Raw genomic sequence first — 23,703 nt, 5'->3', positions numbered from 1 at the left:
TCTCTTTTATATAGACCTTAGTGGTCCCCTAATACTGTATCAGAAGTCTCTTTTATATAGACCTTAGTGGTCCCCTAATACTGTATCTGAAGTCTCTTTTATATAGACCTTAGTGGTCCCCTAATACTGTATCTGAAGTCTCTTTTATATAGACCTTAGTGGTCCCCTAATACTGTATCTGAAGTCTCTTTTATATAGACCTTAGTGGTCCCCTAATACTGTATCTGAAGTCTCTTTTATATAGACCTTAGTGGTCCCCTAATACTGTATCTGAGGTCTCTTTTATATAGACCTTAGTGGTCCCCTAATACTGTATCTGAAGTCTCTTTTATATAGACCTTAGTGGTCCCCTAATACTGTATCTGAGGTCTCTTTTATATAGACCTTAGTGGTCCCCTAATACTGTATCTGAAGTCTCTTTTATATAGACCTTAGTGGTCCCCTAATACTGTATCTGAAGTCTCTTTATATAGACCTTAGTGGTCCCCTAATACTGTATCTGAAGTCTCTTTTATATAGACCTTAGTGGTCCCCTAATACTGTATCTGAAGTCTCTTTATATAGACCTTAGTGGTCCCCTAATACTGTATCTGAAGTCTCTTTTATATAGACCTTAGTGGTCCCCTAATACTGTATGTGAAGTCTCTTTATATAGACCTTAGTGGTCCCCTAATACAGTATCTGAAGTCTCTTTTATATAGACCTTAGTGGTCCCCTAATACTGTATCTGAAGTCTCTTTTATATAGACCTTAGTGGTCCCCTAATACTGTATCTGAAGTCTCTTTTATATAGACCTTAGTGGTCCCCTAATACTGTATCTGAAGTCTCTTTTATATAGACCTTAGTGGTCCCCTAATACTGTATCTGAAGTCTCTTTCCCGAAATTCAGCTTTGGTGCAGAACTACAGCCACTAGAGCCAGTACCACAATGAGCTTTCCTTAGGATGTGCCATTTCTGTGTTTGTAGCTATTGAGGAGGAGAGAGGGGGGGCAAGGTGGAGGGTGGGGGTGTGGCCTTGACCAACTGCCACTTTGCTCGTTTGAAAGCCATGATGTCTCTCTCTCTCATGTGTGGGCCAAATTTCCATGCCATGGGACCTTTAATAAATGCTAACTACAGTGTTGTAGTACTCAAGATCGGCCTCTAGAACACTTCTTCAGCCCCTCAAAGTATTGGGCTCAGCCCCTCAAAATCTCAGTCCCAACCCCTCAAAGTCCTGCTCTCAACCCCTCAAAGTCTCGGTCTCGACCCCTCAAAGTCTCGGTCTACAACCTTCAAAGTCTCGGTCCTCAAAGTCTCGGCCTCAACCCCTCAAAGTCTCGGTCTCAACCCCTCAAAATCTCAGTCTCGACCCCTCAAAGTCTCGGTCTCGACCCCTCAAAGTCTCGGTCTACAACCCTCAAAGTCTCGGTCCTCAAAGTCTCGGCCTCAACCCCTCAAAGTCTCGGTCTCAACCCCTCAAAATCTCAGTCTCAACCCCTCAAAGTCCTGCTCTCAACCCCTCAAAATCTCAGTCTCAACCCCTCAAAGTCCTGCTCTCAACCCCTCAAAGTCCTGCTCTCAACCCCTCAAAATCTCAGTCTCAACCCCTCAAAGTCTTGGTCGCAACTCCTCAAAGTCTCAGTCTCAACCCCTCAAAGTTTTGGTCTTGACCCCCCAAAGTCTCAGTCTTGACCCCTCAAAGTCTCTGTCTCGACCCCTCTGATGGTCTGAGTTACCGAGATCTTCTGCCTGTTCGCGTGCTCTCGAGCCAGAAAGTCGTAACGTCATCGTAGTCCAGGTTTGTTCCAGTTGTTTTGATGCTTTCTATCTATTTTAAACGCTTGAAACATATTATTTTTATGCTTTTAAGTTCTGGATTTGTTCTGGACTCAGAAACCCTCGTGGACCGTCTCTCAGCTTATCATGACTCTGTGATAAAGGTGGAGAGGTTTGAATATTTCTGACCTTTTTAAAACAGCAGAACGGCCCTCTGTCATCTCTGCCTGGGTGGCCGAGAGACATAGACTCAGAGAGAGAGAGAGAGAGAGAGAGAGAGAGAGACAGAGAGAGGGAGAGAGAGGGAGAGAGAGAGCTGTCAGGGGAAGTGAGGTGTAATTAATTCACAGTGAACTGTAACAGTCTCTCTCTCCGTTATATAACTCCAGATTCTCCAGAGACACAAAGACACAATGAAGAGAGAGTTGTAGAGTCGACAGCTGTGTAGCCTGCAGCGAATACAGACAGGCAGAGAAACAGACAGACAGAGAGACAGACAGGCAGAGAGACAGGCAGATAGACAGACAGGCAGACAGGCAGAGAGACAGACAGACAGTCAGACAGGCAGACAGGCAGACAGAGAGACAAACAGACAGACAGGCACACAGACAGGCAGACAGGCAGACAGACAGGCAGAGAGACAGACAGAGAGACAAAGACAAACAGACAGACAGGCAGAGAGACAGACAGACAAACAGACAGACAGGCAGACAGAGAGAGACAGATAGACAGACAGGCAGACAGACAGACAGGCACACAGACAGAGCAATCGTTTGGTGCGACATCTTCGAGGAAAAAGGCCCTTTTAACCTGCAGAAATGTTTGACTGTGTTGTGTTTATGTTTTCTCCGATGGTCTCATTCTGCAGCCTCTTCTCCTGAAGCATTCGTACTTATATCTCTGGGAAGTAAAGCTCTGGTATTGGTATGTATTCCACATATTTACTGTCAGCAGCACGTTGACTGCTGCTGTATAAGATTGTGAAGATCCTCGTAGGGAGGAGATTGGGGGGAATGTTTGGCTCCTAAAACTCCTGAAGAAGTTAAGGAGAAAACACAAGACTTTCACCCAGGAAACAGGTGTTCATGTCCTGAAGAAGTTAAGGAGAAAACACAAGACTTTCACCCAGGAAACAAGTGATGTGACATTGGGTCTCACAACATCAGACTCTCCCAGCGACTCAGCCACGGTTGATCAGGCCCTGACTTGCGTCCCAACAGCAACCCACAGATCAGCCCTTTTCAACCAAAGCCAGCTCGTGGCTTTCTCTGCAGCATCTCTTGCGGCCTTAATGGCCCTTTTCTTGGCCGCTCCTGTAAAGCCCAACCGGTTGAGGACTTTCCACAGTGAGTGCCCTGCAAAGCCTCTACAGACGATTTCTATAGGCTCATAGAAAGTCTTCCAGCCATCTTTAGACTTCTCCAACAGCTCTTGGTACTTTGCACGTTTCCTCTCGTTGGCTTTGTCTATACGCTCTTCCCAGGGCACTTTGGGCCCTATTTTAACTATCTAAGTGCACGACGTGAAGCGCCTGGCGCAGGTGTGTTTAGGGCGTGTCCAAATCCACTTTTGCTAGTTTGATGGCGGTAAAAAGGGTCCGTGTGCCGGGCTCATGGTTCAAAAGGGTTGTACTTAGTGTCTTCATTAATCATAGGTGTGTTTGGGCATAACATGCAATAAACCAATCAGAGATCATCTCCCATTCCCTTTAAAAGCCAGGCTGGCGCGACCACTTCCTGCTGCCTCAAGATATCAATACTCCCAGAATGCACCTGAACACACCTCCCTGTAAGACCAGCCATGGGTCACAGATGGGAGCAGGTGCATTTGCTATTCAAACAACGTGGGCGCTGGACAGGAAACTGACAACTGCGTTGGTCTTAAACTAGCAAAGACACTTGCGTCGGGCTTTGTGCTACGCTGCGCCGGGTGCAAGATAGGACCCTCTTAGTTCCAGTCTGATCAGTTGTTTTAAAGCCTTGGAGGTGATGATAATATCTGGACTGAGTGATGTTGTTGTGATGTGTTGTGGAAACTTTAGCTGCTTTCCCAGGTCAGCCTGCAGCTGGGTTTTCTCTCCAGCTTTGACAAAGGAGATTGCCTTCTTTGGAGGGTGGTGGTGTTTGCAGGTGCCGATGGCTGCAGCTACATTCTCAGCGACTGCTTTTAGCACCTGGTTGTGGCCGTAACGATAGCGGCCATCTGCTAGGGCCTTTGGGCAGCTACTAAGGAGATGTTCTAGAGAGCCTCTTCCAGAGCAAAGTAGGCAGGAAGGTGTTTCACTTTCCCCCCCAGGTGTGGATGTTAGCTGGGCTTGGTAGGGCATCGTAGACTGTTTGCACAAGGAATCGGATGCGTTGGAAGGCTGCCTGCATGATGTTTGCCCAGGTGATCAAGTGCTGCGGTATACTCTCCCATCTTGTCCAAGCTCCCTGCTGCCAGAAAACCACCGCCCTACTCACTCGCTCTTCGTCCACCCCTGATTGGACCTCTTCCTGGAGTAGACGGTGTCTCTCCTTGCCCTGGGCCTTGCCCACCTGGTTCTTTGGGAAGTAGCCCAACCCCGCTCTGCCGGATGCCATCATGCCCACCAGTGCCTCTTGCCTTAGGTGTGACTCTGCCACCTCCACTGCATTTGCTGCCCTCCATTTCCTTCCAGGTGTTCATGTCCTGAAGAAGTTAAGGAGTTGAGGTGTGACCGGCCGGCGGTAGTCGTAGGATATGATAGGAACCCGATCATGAGGAATTGTTGCTTTCAGCCCTTTGAACTGTTTGAAAGCTGAAAGTTTATAACGGACATATCCAGTAGCTGGTGAGTTTCGGCTCCCTAAAAAGTGATTTTGTGTCTGTTTTTCTTTTCTCTGCCCAACAACATAGAGGATAGTTGTATAACCCTTGTGCTGTCTTCAATTCGACCATGAACAGAATTTGTCGTCCTAAAAATCAAAACTTTTTCTGACGTTTTTCGTCTTTTATTGACACTTTTGGCTCTTTTTTTTACGCTTCTTTTCACTACCATTCATAAACACCACCAACACCAACTGCAGTCATACGATAGTGAACATCTACAAGGGCCTTTGGGCAGTTACTGAGGAGATGTTCTAGAGAATCTCTTCCAGAGCAAAGTAGACAGGAAGGTGTTTCACTTTCCCCCCAGGTGTGGAGGTTAGCTGGGAGGAGTCAAGGAAGTTAAAGAGAAAAGACAGAGTAACCTTTTCATGTGCCCGGCCGGCAGTAGTCGTACGATACCATACGAACCCATTGATGCTTTCAGCACTTTGAACTGTTTGAAAGCTGATAGTTTATAACGGACAGATCCAGTAACTAGTGAGTTTAAAAGCAACACTAGATAACGGTCCCACTTCTGTCCCCCTACAGGTTGGAAGGGGAATTGTCCCATTATGTCTCATTCAAACTACAGCTCGCACTACCCGATCTGGCAAACTTGCATAATGCAATGTAATGGACAATTACACTTCCAACCTGTAGGGGGACGGAAGCGGGAAAAGTTCTCTAGTGTTGATTTAAGTGATCTTGTGTCTGTTTTTCTGTTTTCTGGCCAACAACACAGAGGATAGTAGTTTAAATACAAGATCTGTTCCCCTTGAGGTCCTACGAGTTCTGTTCCCCCTGCAGTCCTATGAGATCTGTTCCCCCTGAGGTCATACGAGATCTGTTCCCTCTGAGGTCCTACGAGATCTGTTCCCTCTGAGGTCCTACGAGTTCTGTTCCCCCTGAGGTCCTACGATATCTGTTCCCCCTGAGCTCCTACGAGTTCGGTTTCCCCTGAGGTCCTCACGAGATCTGATCCCCCTGAGGTCCTACGAGATCGGTTCCCCCTGAGGTCCTATGAGATCTGTTCCCCTTGAGGTCCTACGAGATCTGTTCCCCCTGAGGTCCTACGAGATCTGTTCCCCCTTAGGTCCTACGAGATCTGGTCCCCCCTGCACACTGTCACATTATCTGGGTGTTTTCATCATTGATCGCCTCAAACTTGAAAAAGGCTTGGATGATGACAGATGACATGTTCACAACTCCTTCTCCAGGCATTTATTTATAGTTTCACAATAAACCAGGAGTTTGCAATAATAAGTAGTATGTAGTAGGTTGAAAACCAATAGCGTCTCTGAAGTCTCCTCCTCACTGATGCACCCTGTCCAATTTTCCTCTTAGTTTGTCTACTCCTCGCATTCACTGCATGCTTGTCGGCACTAGCTGAAACGGAAGCTACTCGTAACCTGCGCTCCTCCTCCTTGACCTACTTTGGCACAGGACTGCCCTCTTACGTGATATGTTATGTTCATTTTAATTTTCCTACCTGACGCTATTGGTATTGAGACCAAAACTAAACAAACTCAAACAACTTAAAATGGCACTAATTATTTGTCTTAACACACACAGCAATACACACAGTAATACACACAGCAATACACACAGTAATACACACAGCAATACACATGGTCGTGCGTGAAGGAGTTTGTATGTTTGTGGCTGAATGTTTTAACGGCAGATTGCAGGAAGTGATGTAATCATCCTGTTGTTGAGGACTTGATATGAGAGAGAAAGGTGGTCGCCATAGCTACAGTTAAAGTTGCCTAGGTAACCGGCCCCCTGAGGGCTCCACAGCTGTTACCATGGAGTTGCCGTGGAGACAAGCCATCGGCAGAGAGAGATCCTGATTAAAAAAAAAATCTTTTTCTGTTTTTACAGATGAACGGATCAGAAGGAGAGCTGGAGTACGAAGAGATCACTCTGGAGAGGGTAATAATACACACAATATACATGCAATATACACACAGTACACAGTACACACAGTACACACAATATTCACAATACACACAGTACACAGAGTACACACAATACACACACAGAGCTAGAGTATGAAGAGATCACTCTGGAGAGGGTAATAATACACACAATAAACACGCAATATACACAGTGGACACACAGTACACACAATACACACAATACACACAGTACACACAATATACACAATACACACAGAAAACACAGTACACACAGTAATACATGCAATAATACACAAAATACACACAGTAATAAACACAGTAATACACACACACACAGACAAGCAAATACACACACACAAACACACACGCACACAGAGACACACAGACACACACAGAGACACACATACACACAGACAGACACACACACAGACAGAGAGACACACACACACACACACACAGAGACACACACAAACACAGACAGAGACACACACACACAGAAAGAGACACACACATACACACACACACACACAGAAAGAGACACACACACACACACACACACACACACACACACACTCACATTTGTCATAGGCTTCTGTTTGGAGCTGGGGGAGTCTCCCCCTGCTGGATGTTAGAGAGAATGCAGCTTTGAGCAGCATTTTCAATATTTAAGTTTTTACAATGTTTTGTCACGTGTAGATTAGATATGGCAGTGTTAAAGAACTTGAGCTCTATCTTCATTATTCAGACTCAGAGGCGGTTTGGTGTAAAGAGGAGATAGAGGAGTAGATAAAGTGACAGGTGAGAATGAGCTAGTGTTCTCGGGAGACGAGAGGAAGTAACTCTCTGAGGTGGGAGGTCTCTGTCGCTCTGTTTTAAAAGCTGCGTTCACAGGAAATAAACTGACAGCAGCAGAATATTTTTAACTCCCCGCAGGTTATTTTAGGAACTGGATAAGAAATCAAAGAGATGAACAAAGCTGCTGTCATCAGATACAACAAGAGAACCATTAGATCCATCAGAACCATCAGAACCATCAAAACCATCAGAACCATTTAAACTCTGTTATAACATTATAATTATCGTCACAGGAGCAGTTAAAGCCGCAAAGATTAATCAATTAATCAATTAGTTGTCAACTAAAGTCACTATTTTGATAATGTTGTAATGTGTGTGTGTGTGTGTGTGTGTTTGTGTGTGTGTGTTCAGGGTAACTCTGGTCTGGGCTTCAGCATCGCAGGAGGGACTGATAATCCTCACATCGGAGACGACCCGTCCATCTTCATCACCAAGATCATTCCTGGAGGAGCTGCTGCCCAGGACGGACGCCTCAGGTACACACACACACACACACACACACACACACACACACACACACACACACACACACACACACACACACACACACACACACACACACACACACACACACACACACACACACACACACACACGGGTGTGAGGGGTGGTGATGGCCCAGTGGATATGACACATGCCTTTGGTGTGGGAGATCTGGGTTTGATTCCCACTGTGATACATCAACCAATGTGTGCCTGAGCAAGGCACCTAACCCCTAGTTGCTCCAGAGGTGTGTGACCTCTGACATATATAGCAATGGTAAGTCATTTTGGATAAAAGCTTCAGCTAAATGACATGTAATGCATTGTGATTTAACACACACACACACACACACACACACACACAAATAGACACACAGACACACACACACAGAAAAACAAACACACACATAGAAACACACACACACACACACACACACACACACAAAAAAAAGAGACAAACATACACACACACACAGAAAAACAAACACACACATAGAAACACACACACACACACACACACACACACACACACACACACACACACACAAAAGAGACAAACATACACAGACACACACACAGAAACACAAACACACACACACACACACACACACACACACACACACACACACACACACAGACAAACACACAGACACACACACACACACATCACTGGTCTCATCGCTACGTGATGTCATCACTGTTCTCATTTGTTTATCTACTGTGTGACAGTAATGGTGCGTTCTGTTATTCTCAACGAACCGACTCGGACCTCGGATATGACGTCATTTCCCCACTTCAAGCGTTCTGGTTTGTTTTGCGCGTCCGAGTCGGAGAAAAAACACGGACACCACCTGGAGAGCTGTTGCTATGGTAGCACTGGCCGAGTAGTAACGCTAGCCATGTTAGCAAACAAGGCTTCATTCAATATTAGACTCAAAACAAGACGGATTCCCATAGCAACAGGCAGAGAAACGACGCAGTAAAACGCGTGATTAAAATCTTCATTTAAACAGCCAAAGCGGTCCAAAAACAATGACAACAATTCATACTACAAGTCACACAGGGCGCTGCCATCTTGGAATCCATGTCGGAATTCTCGCTCGGTGTCCTCACGGTTGTCCGAGTTCCGAGCTCGGAAATCCGAGGAAAGGTGGCGTGTTGGTGCTTGTTGCTAGGCAACGTCTGTTTTCCTAGTCGGAACTCCGACACGGATAAATAATAGAACGCACCATATGTCTCGTGGTTATGACCCAATCGTTAGCCTATTTTTATAAAAGCATCTTCAACAGAGCCATAACGTGAGCTACAAGGTAATGGAGCCTTTTATACATCGTCGTGTTTCTTTAGAAATAAACAATGGACACAAAAAGTCTTTAAACGCTTCAGATGTGAAGTTATTTACTGTCAAAGTGACGTCAGAATGAATGGGAGTCAATGGGTTGCTAACGTTGGGTGATCGTTTGGTAGCATCAAAATGGCGCCATAGGAGGTTTGAGTTCTGAAGCGAGGCTTACCCCCTTGGGTAAACCCCCATTTGGCTGCTAGATTCCCAGTGTCCAAAAGGCTAGCTAGTCTGTTAACATGAATATGTGCGAGCCTCCAAGCAAAGCCGTCACACTTTAAATCTTACCTTTTGCCTTTCACCTTCCACTTCTTAACTGCTGTCCATCCCGTCCTCTCTTTTTCCCTCTCTTTTTTTCTTTTTGTATTTTTAGCCCCCGACAGCTGTTTTGCTTTATACATCTTTATACATGCTTTATACATAGACGACAACTCACTACTCGTACGCTCGTACCTTCTCACTCAGCACTCACGGCGCTTCCCCCCTCCCTCTTCTATGTCAATATTCTATCTCAACATTCTATCTCAACATTCTATGTTAACATTCTATGTCAACATTCTATGTCAACATTCTATCTCAACATTCTATCTCAACATTCTATGTTAACATTCTATCAACATTCTATGTCAACATTCTATGTCAACATTCTATCTCAACATTCTACGTCAACATTCTATCTCAACATTCTATGTTAACATTCTATCAACATTCTAAGTCAACATTCTATGTCAACATTCTATGTCAACATTCTATCTCAACATTCTACGTCAACATTCTGTTAACATTCTAAGTCAACATTCTATCTCAACATTCTATCTCAACATTCTACGTCAACATTCTATCTCAACATTTTATGTTAACATTCTAAGTCAACATTCTATCTCAACATTCTACGTCAACATTCTATCTCAACATTCTATGTTAACATTCTATCAACATTCTAAGTCAACATTCTATGTCAACATTCTATCTCAACATTCTATGTCAACATTCTATGTCAACATTCTATCTCAACATTCTATGATGGAATCTTATGAGACAGGGCTCCTACTCTAGCCTCTTAGTCCTCTAAAATGTTATATAATAACACTGAGGAAATGCAGAAATGATTTACAAAACGCACAACTGCAGCTACATATAGAAAATACCAAACAAATATATATTTTTTAATTATTATTACTTTTTCGTTTTGGCTCCCCCCATGGTGCTACGCCCCTATGCGCAGCATATAGCTCATACCCACTTTTTGCGCCACTGCCGAGTGTCCTCCCAGTGATGGTTGATCCCTCTCTCTTTCTCTCTCCGTCTCCAGGGTGAACGACAGCATTGTGTTCGTTAACGACGTGGACGTACGTGAGGTCACTCACTCCCTCGCCGTGGAGGCGCTGAAGGAGGCGGGGCCTGTCGTCAGGCTGTATGTGCTGCGGAGACGCCCGCCCAGCGAACGCGTCACACAGATAAAACTCATGAAGGGACCCAAAGGTAGGAAAGGAGACGAGGAGACAGATTTCAGAACATGAATGCTTTTAATGTTCATTTCTTTGTGTACCTGTCTGTCTGTCCCTGTCTCTCTGTCCTTCTGCCCCTGTACCTGTCTCTCTGTCCCTGTACCTGTCTGTCTGCCTCTCTGTACCTGTCTCTCTGCCTCTATGTCTCTCTGCCCCTGTACCTGTCTCTCTGTCCCTGTACCTGTCTGTCTGCCTCTCTGTACCTGTCTCTCTGTCTCTGTACCTGTCTCTCTGCCTCTCTGTACCTGTCTCCCTGCCCCTGTACCTGTCTCTCTGCCTCTGTACCTGTCTGTCTGCCTGCCTCTCTGTACCTGTCTGTCTGCTTCTCTGTACCTATCTGTATGCCTGTCTGTCCTACCAGGTCTGGGGTTCAGTATAGCGGGCGGTGTGGGGAACCAACACGTTCCCGGAGACAACAGCATCTACGTCACCAAGATCATCGAGGGAGGAGCAGCTCACCGCGACGGACGGCTACAGATCGGGGACAAAATCCTGGCCGTACGTAAAAAAAAAAAAATATATATATATATATATATATCTCAGATGCTGTAACGTGACCTTTGACCCCGGCAGGTGTAGTTCAGTGTAACGTGACCTTTGACCCCGGCAGGTGTAGTTCAGTGTAACGTGACCTTTGACCCCGGCAGGTGTAGTTCAGTGTAACGTGACCTTTGACCCCGGCAGGTGAACCACGTGTCTCTGGAGGACATCCTCCACGAAGACGCCGTGGTGGCGCTGAAGAACACGGGCGAGGTGGTGTACCTGAAGGTGGCGGCACCCACCACGCAGTACATGCACCCTGCAGACCGCTACAGCCCCCCCGACCTCACCAGCTGTACGTACACACACACACACACACACACACACACAGAGAGAGAGAGACACACACACACACACACACACACACACAGACACACACACACACACACACAGACACACACACACACACACACACACAGAGAGACACACACACACACAGACACACACACACACACACACACAGAGAGACACACACACACACACACACACACACACAGACACACACACACACACACACACACACACACACACAGAGAGAGACACACACACACACACACACACACACACAGACACACACAGAGAGAGAGAGACACACACACACACACACACACACACACACACACACACACACACATACATACACACACACACACGTATTAGCACCGGGTTTCGGTACCTAACCCTATCTATAATGTGTGTGCACTAAATGTAACATGTCTCAAATGTTTTTTAATATATTTTAAATGTAACACACACAGAGAAACATTGTTTTGTCTCAGGGTATATGAAAGAAATGACACAAAACCTACACACACACACTGCACACACACACACACACACAAACATCCTCCGTCTCCACACGATACACACACCCCCAAGGCATGATGGGAGAGGGCGACCCCCGGTTTGCGTAGCGTGGCTCCACCCTATCAACATAATGGAGGAGAGGACGGCGACTTCATCTAACATCCTCTCAAACCGTTTTTAATATATTTTAAATGGGGACCAGATCCTCAGCGTGAGTACCCACACCTGGACACATCTGGGCCTACTCAGATATCAGAAAAAACATTGGGGGACCAGATCTCACTATATTACACATCTGACACATATGAAACAAATGATACCAGAAAACCTACCAGGTCCTTGACCCACACACATTGTTTCATCTGATATCAGAGAAACATGGGGCCAGGTCCTCAGCGTGAGTACCCATAAACATCTGGACACATCTGGAAACATACTCAGATATCCGGGAAAACAAGGGGACCAGATCCTCCCTGAGTACCAATACACATCTGATACAGCTGGAAATATACTCCGATATCAGAGAAAACAAGGAGGACCAGGTCCTCAGCGTGAGCACCTACACACATCTGAACACATCTGGAAACATACTCAGATATCAGAGAAAACAAGGGGGACCAGATCCTCAGCGTGAGTACCAATACACATCTGGATACATCTGGAAATATACTCAGATATCAGAGAAAATAAGGGGGACCAGGTCCTCAGCGTGAGTACCCATACACATCTGGAAACATACTCAGATATCAGGGAAAACAAGGAGGACCAGGTCCTCAGCGTGAGTACCAATACACATCTGGATACATCTGGAAATATACTCAGACATCAGAGAAAACAAGGAGGACCAGGTCCTCAGCGTGAGTACCCATAAACATCTGGACACATCTGGAAACATACTCAGATATCAGGGAAAACAAGGGGGACCAGGTCCTCAGCGTGAGTACCCATAAACATCTGGACACATCTGGAAACATACTCAGATATCAGAGAAAACAAGGGGGACCAGGTCCTCAGTGTGAGTACCCACACACATCTGGAAACATACTCAGATATCAGGGAAAACAAGGGGGACCAGATCCTCAGCGTGAGTAGCAATACACATCTGGATACAGCTGGAAATATACTCAGATATCAGAGAAAACAAGGAGGACCAGGTCCTCAGCGTGAGCACCTACACACATCTGAACACATCTGGAAATATACTCAGATATCAGAGAAAACAAGGGGGACCAGGTCCTCAGCGTGAGCACCTACACACATCTGAACACATGTGGAAACATACTCAGATATCAGAGAAAACAAGGGGGACCAGATCCTCAGCGTGAGTACCCACACACATCTGGACACATCTGGAAACATACTCAGATATCAGAGAAAACAAGGGGGACCAGATCCTCAGCGTGAGTACCAATACACATCTGGATACATCTGGAAATATACTCAGATATCAGAGAAAACAAGGAGGACCAGGTCCTCAGCGTGAGTATCCACACACATCTGGACACATCTGGAAACATACTCAGATATCAGGGAAAACAAGGGGGACCAGATCCTCAGCGTGAGTACCCATAAACATCTGGACACATCTGGAAACATACTATAGATATCAGGGAAAACAAGGGGGACCCCTTGCTGATTTTGGTCAGGAATGCCTCAATTGTAATCATATGTACATTCTAACAGTGAAACACAGAATCCCAAAGAAAATTCATACATCAGATATCCATCTGATGAGGAAAAACAAGGGGGACCAGATCCTCCTAGCCAGTGAGTTTTCAAAACACAGCCCCATCCGAACCACATCTGGAAAATATACCTCAGATATCAAAGACACCTGAAAAAACAACCAGCATCCAACATCACTACCATGGGCACCAAAGTCCTCAGGACATCAGGGACAAGATTGTTGATCTGCACACATCTGAACACATCTGGAAAAATAACTCAGATATCAGAGAAAACAACCACCGCCAACCTCCCTCGGGGACCAGGTCCTCAGCGTGAGGAATCACCCAAAACACATCTGAACACATGTGGAAACATACTCAGATATCAGAGAAAACAAGGGGGGTCCTCAGCGTCCAGATCCTCAAGAAGGTGATGTGGTCAGATAGACCAAAATAGAACAACATCTGGACACATCTGGAAATGGTGGTGGCATACTCAGATATCAGAGAAAACAAGGGGGACCAGATCCTCAGCGTGAGTACCAATACACATCTGGATACATCTGAAATATAATCTCAGATATCAGAGAAAACAATGATTTGGAGGACCAGGTCCTCATCCCTGCCGAAATGTGAGTATCCACAACATAAAAACATCTGGACATCATCTGGAAACATACTCAGATATCATGGGTTTGTCAAGGGGACCAGATCCTCATCAGATGGTTACCCATTTTAATAAATTCACAATTTTCTTTGGGATTCTGTCTTTCTGGACACATCTGAAATATATATATATATATATATATATATATATATATTTAATCCATTGATATTAATAACTTTATGACATTACCAAAAGAACAATGTCTGTCTAACTGTTTTAAAAGATTGTTAAAATTCTCCAAAGCCGAACTTCAGTTCCTGCTGTCACCACCATGTGTCAGACTGATTTCACTGTTTCAGGTTGAGGTTTGGATACTTAAACTGTATGTGTGTGTGTGTCTGTATGTGTGTGTCTGTGTGTGCGTGTGTGTCTGTGCGTGTGTCTGTATCTGTGCGTGTCTATGTGTGTGTGTGCATGTGTGTATATGTGTGTGTGCATGTGTGTGTGTGTGCATGTGCAGGTTAATGGTGTGGATCTCCGGTATGCGACACATGAACAAGCTGCAGCAGCTCTGAAGAACGCCGGACAGATGGTGACCATCGTGGCTCAGTACAGACCTGAAGGTGAGACACGCACACACACATTTTTACATCCTAACTTGAGTTGCATGTCAGATGTTGTACAGCAGTTAAAAAGGATGAATCAGCAAGGAACATTTGCACTTTAAGGTCACTTTCATACCTGTAGTTTGGTAGACTCGGGGCAATTCGGGGTGAAGTTGCAGCATTGTTTCATCTTTTGGTCAGCAGAAAAAGCAGTTGGACTGACAGCCTCCCCGAGGTCAAAAAGGGCCTCAGAACACACCAAAGCGACGCCGACTTGAGTGTACGTTCTGCGCATGCGTGAGACGTAATACGTCTCCATAACAGCAGGCGGCACAAATCTGTATTGTCGCCCCAAAAATGAACACCGGCAGCTGATTGGACAAATGTGTCAGGTGGGTCTATCTGCTCCCGGATTTTACAACGGAGCATAATGGCGGCTCGTTCGGAAGACCATCTCATATTTTACAAAGATCGTTCACCGAAACATGTTTCTGAAAACATTTTAAGTAAGAAATAGGCCATGCAGTTGTTGAATCTGTCTGAATTTCAGATCAACAAAGGTCAGCTTAAAATTTTTTGTCAGATTTTGAGAGGCATCATTTCCGGGTTAGCGCTCCACCAATCAGATTGGTCATTGAGTCTGACTGCCCGCCTTCCGATTCAACATGTCAAATCGGCCAAAATGAAGGCGGATGGCCACTCTGATGGACATCGGCACGGAACACACCCAACAGACTCGAGTCACTGACCTCGCCAGACTGTCCGACGGCCGAATATCGGGTTGGTGTGTCAGGGCCTTAACAGTCCTACCTGTAGTCCTTGCTTCTGGCAGGTAACAGTGTTGTTTGAAATATCAAACTGTGTCACGTTGCTCTGAGTTATATAAATGTGAGCAGCGTCTGATCTGTTCTGTTTTTGTGTTGTTGTGTTGTTGAGTTGATGTGCTGCTGTGTTGTTGTGTGCAGAGTACAGTCGCTTCGAAGCAAAGATCCACGACCTGAGAGAGCAGATGATGAACAACTCGTCTGGAAGTCTGAGAGCCAACCGCAGCTTCTACCTCAGGTAACCTGACTCACCTGAACCCTAACCCTCAGACAAGCTACAGACAGTTTCTACCTAAGGTAACCTGACTCACCTGAAGTCGTCTACCTAAAACAGTATAGAGGGGGTGAAATATGCCTACGATAAGCAGCTTTTAACGTTAGATCGTCATGTTAAAGTCATTTCCAGCCTGAACTCTTTTAAAAAGAGCATCAAGGTCTGGTTACTAGAGAGGGTTGCGGAATAGATTAAAGGGCAAGTTACTATTTTTATTTATTTAAGAAAAATGTTTTTATGTTATGTCATTGAGTATCTTGTCTTGTCCTGATGTGTGTTGAGGACCACAATGGAAATAAGTCTTGGACTTTATTGTGTTTTTATCCTCGATTGTATTTGATGTCCTTTCATCATGTGTAAGGCACTCTCTTACAATTAAATAAATCAAACCAAATCAAATCAAACGTCTGGTGTCTGGTTTCAGGGCGCTGTTTGACTATGATAAGCAGTGGGACTGTGGAGTCCTCTCGCAGGCTCTGGACTTTAACTTTGGCGAGGTTCTTCATGTGATGGACAGCAGCGACGACGAGTGGTGGCAGGCCAGACGGGTGAACCAGCAGGGCGAGATGGAGGAACTGGGATACATCCCGTCCAAACACAGGTTCATATAACACGTTCATTCATTCACGTTAATTAAGGAGTTCCTCAGGGTAATGTACTGGATCCTCCACAGTTTCAGTCGAAAGAAGTCTTAGTTTAGAAGAACTAAATGTTTCTTTTTGCAAATGTGTTGTTTTCTTTGAGCTAAAAGCTTCTTCTAAACTTTCTGTCACTTTATAAAATTTTCAGATACACATGGTGGCCTCTATATTAGGCACAGATCTGTCATAAATTACAACTTTAAAGGTCCTGCTTTTTGGATGCTTTTATATAGGCCTTAGAGGTCCCCTAATACTGTATCTGAAGTCTCTTTATACAGTATAGACCTTAGTGGTCCACTAATACTGTATCTGAAGTCTCTTTTATATAGGCCTTAGTGGTCCCCTAATACTGTATCTGAAGTCTCTTTTATATAGACCTTAGTGGTCCCCTAATACTGTATCTGAAGTCTCTTTTATATAGACCTTAGTGGTCCCCTAATACTGTATCTGAAGTCTCTTTTATATAGACCTTAGTGGTCCCCTAATACTGTATCTGAAGTCTCTTTTATATAGACCTTAGTGGTCCCCTAATACTGTATCTGAAGTCTCTTTTATATAGACCTTAGTGGTCCCCTAATACTGTATCTGAAGTCTGTTTCCCGAAATTCAGCCTTGGTGCAGAATTACAGCCACTAGAGCCAGTCCCACAATGAGCTTTCCTTAGGATGTGCCATTTCTGTGTCTGTAGCTTTAAATGCTATTGAGGAGGAGGGTTGGGGGGCAAGGTGGAGGATGGGGTTGTGGCCTAATACATCCTGATGTGAACAAATGGTGTCTATGTGTTTCAGAGTGGAGAGGAAAGAGTGGTCACGCATGAAGGGGAAAGGTACAACTTCGGTTCTCTTAACAAACAGGAAACAGTGAATGAATTAAAACATGTTCAATTTGTAACTGAGTGTTTTCTCCTCGCAGGTCGAGAAGGGTTCGTTCACAGCTACGAGCTCGTCACTCAGATTGAAGGTAAGGAAACACTGACCTTTGACCTTAGTGGAAACTACACAATCTGTCTCTTACACATGAGCTTACTCCAAGGATCTAAATGTCTGGGGCCCCTAAAACAGACGCAACACAAACACAACGAGAGTCAACTTGACCACAAAGAGACGCCAAATTACTAAAAAGATACACAACATAATCACAAAGACGGAAAATGTGACACAAAACGACCAAGAAAGAATAAACACTACCACAAAGAGACTCAAAACGTACACATATCAACCCTAAAAGAAGGAAAACGACCACAATTGAGACACACAGCTACAAAGAGAGGCGATCATTATCCGTACTGCGTTGTATGGTGTTACAGAGAAAGCCTTTGCCTTTCGCTGGCTAGCCGTTTATTCTTATAAATAGCAGAATAGTGTTTCACAAATGACTTTTGTCGCTATAAAGAGCTCCAGTTAGCATGAAACAGGCTACTGCAGACTGGTTAACAGTATTACACATGACATTAACAAAATACCAGTATGAAATCACAAAAGTAGACAACTGTGCCTGGTAAATAGCAGAATAGTGTTTCACAATCACGTTTGTCACTATAAAGAGCTCCAGTTAGCTAAATGAAAACTGAAAGTATACAGTTTACTGTTGCCACGGTTGTATCATAAATGTTAGGTTATCAAGCTAGGCCTCAACCAGACTAGCAAGCTAGCACAACGTGGTGGACTTTTTCATTTAAGCTAAAAAATAAGAAACAAAACAAAAATGGTCTCTAACATAAAATTAGAGACCTCCCGTGTGGATATTCTACATGCCTACTAACATAATATCACAATGAACACATTTACCTAACTATAACAGTGGAGCTCAGTATACGCGACTTACCATGAAACAGGCTACTGCAGACTGGTGAAGGTGAGTAAGAATGTACGCTAAAGTCTGCAGAATAGCACCAATAGATGGCGTTTGTGTTACAGAAAAAGCCTGTCTCATATGGAAACTACTAGCCAAATGAAAAGTTACCTTTTAATGACAAACCACATCTATCACTACAAACAGAAAATATCTGTCCTTGGTCATGTTTTGTCTCTGTTTATCGCAACTCATTCTCACTCCCAGCGCGTCAGAAACCGACCCTTGGTCAAGTGCCTTTGTCATTTGTTCCTGATGAAAAAAGTCTCCTTTAGCGTCTCAGTCAGGCGCAGGGGGCTTTCAAGTCATTCGCTCCTGGCTTGGTCAGGCCTCTTGACGTCACTCTTTTAACGATCTTGGTCAGAACAGATTGGGCGTCATTTAAAAAAAGTACATTAACTGACATGCGGCATAATAATGGGACAGTTCAAAATTTCAGTCAAGCAAAAGTACAAAAAGGTTAAGGTTGGGGTGAAGTTTTGAAAAGCATAAACAGGCAGGGTCAAAAACTAGGTACAGGTCAAACAACAAGACAATGGAAAGCTAGGGCAAAAGCACTGAGATAATCTGGCTATGAGTGAGTGAATGGGGAACAGCTGAGTGGGGAGGATGAACAGGTGAAGTGAATCAAGTGATGGGAGGGCAGGCAGATGGGAGTGGCAGAGTTAGACACAGGAAGCAAACAGGAGGACTTCAAATTTAAATTTAAATTTGTCCGTTTTTATTTGGGCTCCCATGGTAACAGGTTAGAGCGTGCACACTGCCGGCGTGAAGCGCACGTGTCAGAAAACGTGTGAAGAAATAGTGCTAGAAATAGGACCGACGCCTATTTTTCACGTGACACGCCAGCGTGTTGGAAGTGTTTCCAGGCAACATAGAATAGGAAAAGATGTTTATATGTCATTTAGACACGAATACATATTAATAAATGACATGGTGATGTTTGAAAGTCTCGAGGGTTTGACATAAATGCAGATATATGAATGTAATTTAAAAAATAATAATAAATAATTATTGATTTTCTAATATGTCACCGGTCAATCCAGAAGGAAATATTCTGGAGTCTATACTGCCGTCAATACTGCTGACGTTGTCTTTGCTGTAATCAGATCAGAATATATTTATGTTTATGGGAAACATCCATATATCCAGACAAGGCTAGCAGCAGCAGCGCCGCGTCAGACACCTTTCTGGTGTGTAAAGACGTAGAAAACACCACGCAGCCGACATGCAACAGAAACGCCACGCTCACGCCACACTCACGCCACACTCACACCACACAGCCAGTGTGCAGGAGGCCTAAAGACAGGTGTAAATAAAGTTTCCTGTGTCTCTGTCCACAGTGGACTACGCTCGTCCTGTCATCATCCTGGGACCGACCAAAGACCGAGTCAACGACGACCTGCTGTCTGACTTCCCGGACAAGTTCGGCTCCTGCGTGCCTCGTAAGTCTCGTTAACACAGAAAACATGACACACGCAAACAGGAAGTGACGTCGCTCTCTCTCTCTCTCTCTGCACAGACACGACTCGCCCTCAGAGGGACTACGAGGCCGACGGGCGGGACTACCACTTTGTGTCGTCACGGGAACAGATGGAGCGGGACATCCAGTCGCACCGCTTCATCGAGGCGGGGCAGTACAACAACCACCTGTACGGGACGTCGGTGCAGAGCGTCCGACAGGTGGCCGAGCAGGTGAGGCTCGCTGTGACCGTGGGGACAGGGTTATACATACACATACTGTAATCACACCTGTACATAGCTACTGCTCTTCACACTAGTCATCCTGCACATACACTTATTCTACTACTCTTATAATGTTACCACACTGCACATAGCTGTACATACTGTACATATCTGTCTATGTGGTAGTTTTTCTCATTATATATTCTGTTAATACACTGCATATATCTATATAATTCTTACTACTAGTATAATTTCACTGCTACTACATTGCACATATCTGTACATGTTGTTCATACATTACATAGCCATATTTATTCTGCTCTTATAACACTGCAATATATTTCTTGTCCTGCCTATGCGTCACCTGTCTATACTTTATATATATCACATTGCACTTTTCTGCTTTTTTGCACTTCTAGACGCAAACTGCATTTCGTTGTCTTTGTACTTGTACTCAACAATGACAATAAAGTTAAATCTAATCTACTCTGATACGGTGTTACAGTTAGGGATGCACCGAATCCAGGATTTGGCTTCTGATCCGGCTGAATATTTGGGCTTTTTGACGGGGTTGGGTTTCTGCCGAACCGTAGAATTTGTTCCCAGCATACCGAACCCTGCGGCTTGCACTAGGCGAGCTACGCTGGTCGCCATAATGACGCCACCGTTGATTACGGGAAGGTGTTTACGTAGGTGGAGCGTTCAATGCAGCAGGCTGTGAGTAAGTGGACATGGAACTGGTGAGCAGAACAAGTGTTGTTTATCAGTACTTTCAGTCAAAAGAAGGCGATTCAAGTCCAACTACATGTTCAATTTGCAATGCTGATTGGTCTCATGGTGGCGAGGACCCTAAACAATACACAACATGGCCGCCGTTACAACATTTGGTATGAAACATCCGAAAGAATACGAGTTGTGCATGAAGGAGCAGCCAAAATGCAGCAACTTCATGTATGGCAAAGGAAGGACAGTCACAGCTAAAAACTTGTGTTGACCATGGGCTGAGGATGGGAGTAGGATTCGGTATTCGGTTTCTGATTCAGCAGAATCTTAACCAGTGGATTCGGTATTCGGCTGAACCCCAAAAATCTGGATTCGGTGCATCCCTAGTTACAGTTACTGTGGTAACCGTGTTTCTGTGTGTGTGTCACCAGGGGAAGCACTGCATCCTGGACGTGTCGGCCAATGCTGTGAGGAGGCTGCAGGCCGCTCAGCTTCAACCCATCGCCATCTTCATCCGACCACGATCCCTGGAGAACATCCTGTAAGTCAGTGATTATATTTGGGTATCCCAAATACCATGTAAACCCCTTACCCAGGGTAAAATCAGGAGGGTTAAATTGCATTCACACACATTTTCACCCACCTGTTTTCCTCGGGGGTCACATTTGACCCATTTTCAAAAAGTTTCTAGAATCACCTGTGTCCATCATGCTCCATAAACACTTCATCAGTTCATACACATCACTATTTGTGCTCCTCAAACTAACAACATACAAGTTACCTGGCAACAGGTTCCTTCTTAAATACCCTAAGTAAAATAGTGACACCTAGTGGACAACTTGTGACCTACACACACGATACATGAAAATGGCTCTTACACCCATTATTGCACAATATATGAGATCTGGTTGTATTTTTGTGTCCAATAGGTCAATACTGGTTTAGTTGATTTGTATTTTTATGCCCTTGCAAATATTGCAGGTGTGTTTGGGGGTTTCCTTGTCTATCTAATGAGTAGATGGTTTGAGCTTTCACATTGTCAGAGGTTTTATTGTACAGGATTACTGTTTCCTGCTAGGCATGTAAACACACTGACTGAGGTCATGAAATAAGTACTCTCTGACAAATGACTAATGTTATCAGCAACAAATATAAAAGTTCATGCTGTGTGTGTGTGTGTGTGTGTGTGTGTGTGTGTGTGTGTGTGTGTGTGTGTGTGTGTGTGTGTGTGTGTGTGTGTGCAGGGATCTGAATAAGCGTCTGTCGGAGGATCAGGCGAGGAAAGCTCTGGATCGAGCCATCAAACTGGAACAAGACTTCCTTGAGTGTTTCACGGGTAAAAACCAACGCACACTTCATGCAGCTACAAGACAAACTTTATGGTTTCAGTTTGGTGTTAACTGTGTGTGTCTGTGTGTGGGTGTGTGTGTGTGTGTGTGTGTGTGTGTGTGTGTGTGTGTGTGTGTGTGTGTGTGTGTGTGTGTGTGTGTGTGTGTGTGTGTGTGTGTGTGTGTGTGTGTGTGTGTGTGTGTGTGTGTGTGTGTGTGTGTGTGTGTGTGTGTGTGTGTGTGTGTGTGTGTGTGTGTGTGTGTGTGTGTGTGTGTGTGTGTGTGTGTGTGTCTCTGTGTGTGTGTGTGTGTGTGTCTGTGTCTCTGTGTGTGTGTGTGTCTCTGTGTGTGTGTATGTGCAGCCATCGTGCATGGCGACAGCTTCGAGGAGGTCTACCATCTGGTCAAAGCCGTCATAGAGGAGCAGAGCGGCCCGTACATCTGGGTTCCCGCTCGCGACAGGCTCTGATTGGACGCACTGCCAACGACGGGCGCCGTCTCCATGGAGACTGCCGTCGTGACCTGACGGTTTCTTATTTTTCTTTCTACGGGGTGAAGACGAGCAACGTGGTGATTGGACGGATGCTGTCGAACTAAGAAAGATGTTTTGATGATTGATCAGTGAATAATGAATCAGGACTGTAGAGTTCAGTTGGTATTGAAGTATTTATAATATCCTATTTATTTATTTATCTATTTATTTATTTATTTACGTGATGTGAAAATGGTGTGTGTGTGCTTGAGTGTGTGTGCGTGTGTGTTTGTGTGTAGTGTACATAAAGACTTGTGTGACTGTAAATAAAACGATGGGGCTCAAACACACAGTCTATTCAGGGCTTAAAGTATCAAACACTAGACTACAATACCCACAATCCACCTCTGCCCGCACCACAACACCCTAGAGGGGGCTCTGCTGTTCTTCATCTCCCCCAATCCCCTTCTGTCTGGACTACAATACCCTAAACTCCTTTCTGTCTGGACTACAACGCCCTAATCTCCCTTCTGTCTGGACTACAACACCCTAAACTCCTTTCTGTCTGGACTACAACGCCCTAATCTCCCTTCTGTCTGGACTACAACACCCTAAACTCCTTTCTGTCTGGACTACAACGCCCTAATCTCCCTTCTGTCTGGACTACAACACCCTAAACTCCTTTCTGTCTGGACTACAACGCCCTAATCTCCCTTCTGTCTGGACTACAATGACCTAAACTCCCTTCTGACTGGACTACAATGCCCTAAACTCACTTTGGTCTGGACTACAACGCCCTAAACACCCTTCTGCCTGGACTACAACACCCTGAACTCCTTCTTACTGGACTACAACACCCCAAACTCCCTTTCTGTCTGGACTACAACACCAACAATCCCATTCTGCACAGACTGCAACACTCCAAACCCCCATTTAATGGACTACAATGCCCACAATGCCTCACTGTTTGGACCACAATACCC

The 23,703-nt window shown here is 44.9% G+C and overlaps 1 protein-coding gene across 1 annotated transcript in view; it reads left to right on the top strand.

Annotated features, from left to right (window-relative positions):
* The window catches only part of dlg4b (discs, large homolog 4b (Drosophila)), a 53,317-nt gene extending 30,586 nt beyond the window's left edge, over positions 1-22,731 (top strand). The window contains 18 exon segments of the mRNA XM_028564765.1: positions 6,471-6,521; positions 7,715-7,839; positions 10,500-10,669; positions 11,057-11,193; positions 11,380-11,530; positions 12,484-12,672; positions 12,786-12,899; positions 13,566-13,600; positions 14,837-14,939; positions 15,887-15,983; positions 16,444-16,620; positions 17,449-17,477; positions 17,480-17,620; positions 19,855-19,956; positions 20,034-20,206; positions 21,352-21,461; positions 22,165-22,256; positions 22,611-22,731. Coding sequence (XP_028420566.1) covers positions 6,471-6,521; positions 7,715-7,839; positions 10,500-10,669; positions 11,057-11,193; positions 11,380-11,530; positions 12,484-12,672; positions 12,786-12,899; positions 13,566-13,600; positions 14,837-14,939; positions 15,887-15,983; positions 16,444-16,620; positions 17,449-17,477; positions 17,480-17,620; positions 19,855-19,956; positions 20,034-20,206; positions 21,352-21,461; positions 22,165-22,256; positions 22,611-22,717 — 2,103 coding nt within the window. The 3' untranslated portion in view covers positions 22,718-22,731.
* Positions 22,732-23,703: the final 972 nt, after the last annotated feature.

This window comes from Perca flavescens, chromosome 19 (genome assembly GCF_004354835.1).
Source record: "Perca flavescens isolate YP-PL-M2 chromosome 19, PFLA_1.0, whole genome shotgun sequence".
Lineage (NCBI taxonomy): Eukaryota > Metazoa > Chordata > Actinopteri > Perciformes > Percidae > Perca > Perca flavescens.
This window is presented reverse-complemented; position numbering and strand designations above follow the sequence as displayed.